The sequence below is a fragment of the Monopterus albus genome, unplaced genomic scaffold (genome assembly GCF_001952655.1).
Source record: "Monopterus albus unplaced genomic scaffold, M_albus_1.0 scaffold21.1, whole genome shotgun sequence".
NCBI lineage: Eukaryota > Metazoa > Chordata > Actinopteri > Synbranchiformes > Synbranchidae > Monopterus > Monopterus albus.
The window spans coordinates 897,159-903,117 of NW_018127901.1; the positions used below are offsets into that span (position 1 = coordinate 897,159).

At 43.8% G+C, this 5,959-nt stretch overlaps 1 protein-coding gene across 1 annotated transcript in view; it reads right to left on the reverse strand.

Annotated features, from left to right (window-relative positions):
* Positions 1-515: 515 nt before the first annotated feature.
* b4galt7 (xylosylprotein beta 1,4-galactosyltransferase, polypeptide 7 (galactosyltransferase I)) overlaps positions 516-5,959 on the reverse strand; it is a 6,578-nt gene continuing 1,134 nt past the window's right edge. Inside the window, 6 exon segments of the mRNA XM_020594120.1 lie at positions 516-830; positions 1,504-1,608; positions 1,998-2,081; positions 2,964-3,189; positions 3,463-3,672; positions 3,674-3,802. Of these exon segments, the coding sequence (XP_020449776.1) occupies positions 675-830; positions 1,504-1,608; positions 1,998-2,081; positions 2,964-3,189; positions 3,463-3,672; positions 3,674-3,802 (910 nt within the window). The 3' untranslated portion in view covers positions 516-674.

Sequence of the window (5,959 nt, forward strand, 5' to 3'; positions counted from 1 at the left end):
GTTTGGCAGATGTATTTGAGATCCGGTGACGCACGCTTCACTGGCAGCGGCCCTCGACCATTTCTGCTCCATTTGCACAAGCCCAGAGTAAAAAAAGATTTTAAGTCTGTCTTCACACCGAGCTAGCAGCTACCAAAAACACCAAAAGATCAGATAAAACAGCTCAGGTTTGGCCACGCACGTGTTTTAGTTCAGCTCGGTTCGGCTCAGCGAGAAATCCATGTAACAGCCTTTCTCCATCCACCAGGTTTGAGGTCAGACACCAAACAAGTTTCTGTTTACAGTGAGAAAATGCCACCAGCCTGTCACATGTCACTGCACTGAGCACTCCGACATGTAGGAAGCCTTCAGGAGGCTTTAGTCCGCTCTGCTACTGTAACTGGCTCAGAATACCCCCGTTTGAGATGTACCTGAAAAAAGGAAATGTAGTTCCCCATGGACAGTCAACTCCAGATTGGTTGTGTTCTGCTTCTTCTGTTCAATAAAGCCGTTTGTACCGGTCAAGTGGCGGGTTCACCAACGAGTATTCCAGTGACAGACCCATCAGTGCCATCCACTGAAAAACAAATTAGCCTCACGACCTGCACTCACCCAAAAAGGTCCATGTAGTACAGCTAAATAAAAAACATGAAAGCCTCCCAGGGAACAGACAGGACTCACACGACCCCCGTCCTCTACGCCAGAAGACACCAAGGTGTCTGGTTCTGGTCACACTCCAGTTTGGTGTTGATGACGGTGCAGGGAGCGCCACTGATGGTCAGCTCCTGTCGGGACTCCACCAGGTAACGAAGGTTCGACAGCCCCCCCTCCGGATCCACCTTAAACTGCTCCTACAGGGAGGAGGGACGAAGGGGGAGGAACAGGGGGAGGAAGTATCCATTTTAAACATGTTTATTGCAGCATGGTCACTCGAGGTTGTGACCCACTGCTTCTTTGTCTTGCCCCACTGAAGGTTTTGCCATCATGTTTAAATTATTACTTTCCAGAAACATTTCACCTTTTTCCCCAGGAAAACTGGGATTTTCCACAAGTGGACTGCACATAACTTATTCCAAAAAAGTATTTATATTAAAAACACCCACTTCCTAAATAAAAATACCTATTCACACATACAAGGTGCAAGGCAACCTCTGGATTGGTAAAGACAAGAATCGAACTCTCACCGAGTTGGTTTCCTTTATTTAAAATCACACTGAAAGATGTTTGGCTTTTTCTTTTAAATTTTTAGAGATCACAAATAAATGGCCAGTGTCACACCCGCAGGGAAGATTAAATAATGACCTCGGTTAAATGTTTTATAATTGTGGAATATTTTGAACGTCACTGCACCTACCTTTAGGTTCCCCGTGACTTTTGTCAGTTTTATGTTTTTACTATGACTTATAAAAGCTTATAAAAGATTATTTGGGGGCAGCATCGTGTCTGCTCTGGAGTGCATTTCCTCCTCATGTCTGTATTCTTCATGTTTCTGGAACCTACTCTGTCATAGGTGAACGTTCGTACCTGTTTCTGAGCTGCGACCCTTTTCTGGTCCCTCTTCCTCCAGGCTGGGTCGTGGATGTGGAGGAAGGTTTTATATCCTGTAGTGATGCCACTTGGTCTGAACAGCTGCAGAGAAATTAACCTGTCAAATATTACTCTAACTGATAAAGCAGTAAAAATTAGCCCACGTGGCCAGTTTAAACCCCTGACTGATGACTCATTAAGCCTTTATATACCTATAGTTCAAGTTGAGGATTTATTTGATAGAAAATTACAAATAGTTAATATCCAATCTAGCACCAGCCTTTAATGACACAAAAACAACTTCTGATTTGTCTCTTTGGCTGTTGATGAAACTAATGTGGTCCTCTGGTGACGTGTTCTACACACAGTCAAACAGAAAACAGCAGGCCGCCCTTTTTCTAACGAAACAGCTTCAGAGAAGTCAGTATCTTAGTGAGGGTGATGTCAGGTATGGCTGTAGCATGAATGGCTCCCACTCTGGAGACGTTTACCTGTAGTTCAGCTTTTCTCAGTCTTCTGTAGAACTCATCATCCTCCCTGCCCCAGCCCCAGAACCGGTTTGACATTCCATTACACTGCAAAACAAAAAACACAGAAGTGATCCATTTGTTCCGGTTTCAGGAATAAGCTTTCTTTCAGCCTTAACTGCGAGCCACCCTGCAGTCAGTACCCATCCTGCACTACAGTGTTTAAGCTGCAGCCTACAGCAAAAGCCTACCCAGGTTAAACAGCCCCCCCATCTAGTGGACACTTTGACTTATTACATGTATCTGTATCTAGAAACGATTTTCCACTGCAGGAGGATGTTAACAGCGTGTCACCTACAGATTCCCATAACCTGAAGCTTACAAAAGCTCTTTGTGTTTCTGTGTCTGGTTTCATGGCTGGGCTGGTGAAATAAGCAGCCAGGCCACAGAAAAGACAGAAATCGTGCCAATATTAAGTAATTTTATATGTAAGTGACTGTGACTGTACAACTTTAAACAGCAGAGTGGCACAAGTTGCTTTGAGGCTCAAAATCATGTCAGCTCAGTTTATTTCACCGCCATAATCCACTCAGCATGAACACTGAGTCTTGTGTACACTTATTAAAAATAAACAACTGAAACATACCAAGCAGCCACGACAGAGAGCACGGCCTGCCAAGCTAGCCTACAGTTTACAGCCTGGGTGCAGACATTTCCAGATGTGGATCCTACCCACTGAAATACTTTTTGGCTGATCTTCTGCACTGCAGAATTGCGATTGCAACCTTCTTCTTTTTTCCGGCACCACTTGCTTGTGTGTCACATCCACATTTCTGCCAGATGTTATCCTGCCTTTGTTATGTTGTCAGCTTGCTCGACCGATCCAGTATAATCAATTAGAGGTAAAAGACTGAGCAGACATACAGCTAACTTCTAAACCCCCACAGACCCTTTAGAAACCAATAAACCCAGTGTGAAGCAGAGCAGTACCATGTGGTAGTGTTTCTTGGTGAGCAGGAGGATTCCTCCTACATAGGTCTTGTAGTGGTAGAGTGGGTGCAGGTCAGGTGAGGCCACGTGGAAAGGCCCCTCCTCAGGGAAACCGTAGTCCAGAGCCTCATTCAGGGGCAGTAGGTCCACATCGTGCATCGCCAGGTAGTCAGTGTCGTTACCGCTCTCCAGGTAACCCACGTTAATAAGAGACGCTCGATTAAACCTGAAACGACAGGAGATGAAAAACACTACAACCGCTGCAGCCTGGATGTCTCTCAGGAGCTACTGAATATTCAATACTATGATGAAGAGGAGTTGAACAGCCGCAGCCACTCCAGACTTTACAGGTTTATTCTGGATTTCCCTGCACTGCAGTCAACCCAGACATGTGAATCTAACCCTTGTGACAAAAATCTTCAATATTATGTAAAATGTACTGAAAACAATAAGCATCCTGGTATCTAGGGAGGAGAAAACAAAGAGGAGATGCCCTCACCTGTAGTGATCCACCTGGTTGACAATAAGGATCTTGTGGCGGATCTTCTTCTTGTTGAGGAATGTGTGCATAAAGGGAACAAACACCAACAGCTCCTCAAAGCGCTCTCTGAAGGGGACGATGAGGGCCAGTTTGTGAAGACCCCAAGAGGGGTCGTCCGCTGCAGACGCCCGGCTATCGGCCGGGCAAGGGCGGCTGCGGCTGCGAGAAATGTCCATCTTCGTACACTGATGAAGACATTTCGCCTGAACAGCTGAGCTGCAGCCAGAGCAGAGAGACAAGCACCAGCACCATGCACAGGCCGAACAGCTTGTACACTGTGCATTTACCAGACAGGAACCTGAAAACACACAGCAGACAGAGACTTCAGCACAGTGGAAATCTTCAGCAAAAACAATGCAACAAAACCCAGAAACAACCATTAAAACCCTGAGAATTTTAAAAAGTGGCATCTCTGAAAATGTAAACTCTCCTGAAGCAGTTTCACGGTTTTATGTCTCTGGTTCACAGCAGAGGTTTTATTAGAAAACAGATTCTGACATGCAAAACAGTCGCTGGAACTCTTGTCAGTCTCAGCAGACATGCGCCGCTGTACATTGTTAAATAAAAGGCATTGTGAAAGATCTAAGTAACCTGTATTTTCCAGGCTAAAAGCTGTCACTGTAACATGAGGATGGATCCATAAATGTTAGTTTCAGCAGCTGTACTGCTACAGGCTGCCATACATCCAAACATCTGCACCTTCATTCACTCTTTTACTCCAAATATTTCCTCTTTCATTTTATTTATTTATTTTTACATTTTCATGCATTACATTTTTCAAATTTGTTTTTCAGAATACTTTGAGTGTTGAAATGATCAATCAATTAGCTATAAATTCAAATATAAATTCAGCAGTGACATGTGAGGCACAAAGCAGCAGTAAAACCTGCTGTGATTCAAGGGTAGAAGCTTCCAGTTGTTCATGCAACACAGTCAGTAAAACAAAGCAGTCAACAAACTGAACACTAAGCAGTCGGCACAGGTTCCCAAACTGTTTTACAACTACACAACCTCAAACTTCAGTGCAGACCTGAGGCACAAGATCTGCACCGGGTCCAGGTCAGAACCTCAGGTCGTTCTCGGCACCAAGTGAAATGCATCTGCAGTACCATGGCACCAGGTTTAGACCCCATTTCATTAAAGCCAAGTTGTTGTAGGTCACTTCATAACTTTGGTTTGTAGGGTACCATGACACAGATGTTGTGTCCTCACTATTACTGATCACTCTTCTTTAATTGATGCTGTCAATTAGTGCTATACAAATAAACTGAATATACTACACCCCGCCTGACTAAAGCTCACCCTTTACTTCTTGGTGACTGCCTTTAGTTTTTAGAGGATCACTGACTGTTGAGAGACTGAAACGGCGTCATTGAAAATATCTTCAAATGAAGTCTCGCTGCCTTGGTTGGACAGTGATCCACAGGGGACAGTACTGAATGTTAACACACAGCACGTGAATAAACAGTGTGGATTTTCTACAATATAGAGACATTTCCCAATTCTTAAAATTACATCTACTCATCCCCCTCTAGAAACACACAAATATTTCATAAATGTAACTTCTTTAGAAAGGTTGATATCTCCGTTTAAAAAAAATGAGGGCACCCCAGCGTGTACTGACTGACTCACTACTTATTAGTGCAAGGACCCACGGATGACCCTGGACCACAGTTTGGGAACTACTGGTCGAAACAAGGCTGCTACTCACGTCTGCTCCTGTGCTCTAGGGGTCTCCTTTCTTTAAAGTGTGACATTGAACACATTGCTTTCATGACAAAGCCTTAACATTGTGCACTGTGGTGTAGCAGCTGTGCCCAACGTTATTATAAAATACTGTTTCTGCAGGATTCACCCATTTTTAAACATTTTCAGGGCCTTTTTAATACCACTCTGAATGTAATTTAATATCTTGGTCACAGTCAAACCGGTCAAACAATGAGCAAAACATTTAAAGGCAGACAACAATTAATTTATCGTCACCACCCATTAGGGGGGCCCTGGGCCAGAGACCCTGTATGAAGTGACCTTTACTTTTTCTTAGTTGAAAGGTCACAAAACAAGCACAGACACACAAAATGACCACAAACGGACACAAAATGAGCACAACTGTTTGGATCCCCAGTAGCTTACCGACTTGCTCACCGATTATAACCCAGCTCGACCTCTCAGGTCATGTGCTAGTCATCTCTGTGCCAGGAGCAGGCTCAAGGTCCCCAGGGGGGCCTTTAGTTACTTAGGTTCCACTCTCTGGATTTAATTGCCAGATCTGCAATCAGTTACCACTATCTCCACTTTTAAAATGAAGCTTAGGGGAAAAGCTCTTATTATTATAAAAACTATTATTCTCTGGTGCTTATGAATAATTCTGTTTTGAAAAACCTTTTCTTGTGTAAAGGGTGTATTAACCCACTGGAAGAAAGGCAATTGTGTGTGCTTTTTTTTTTTTTTTTTT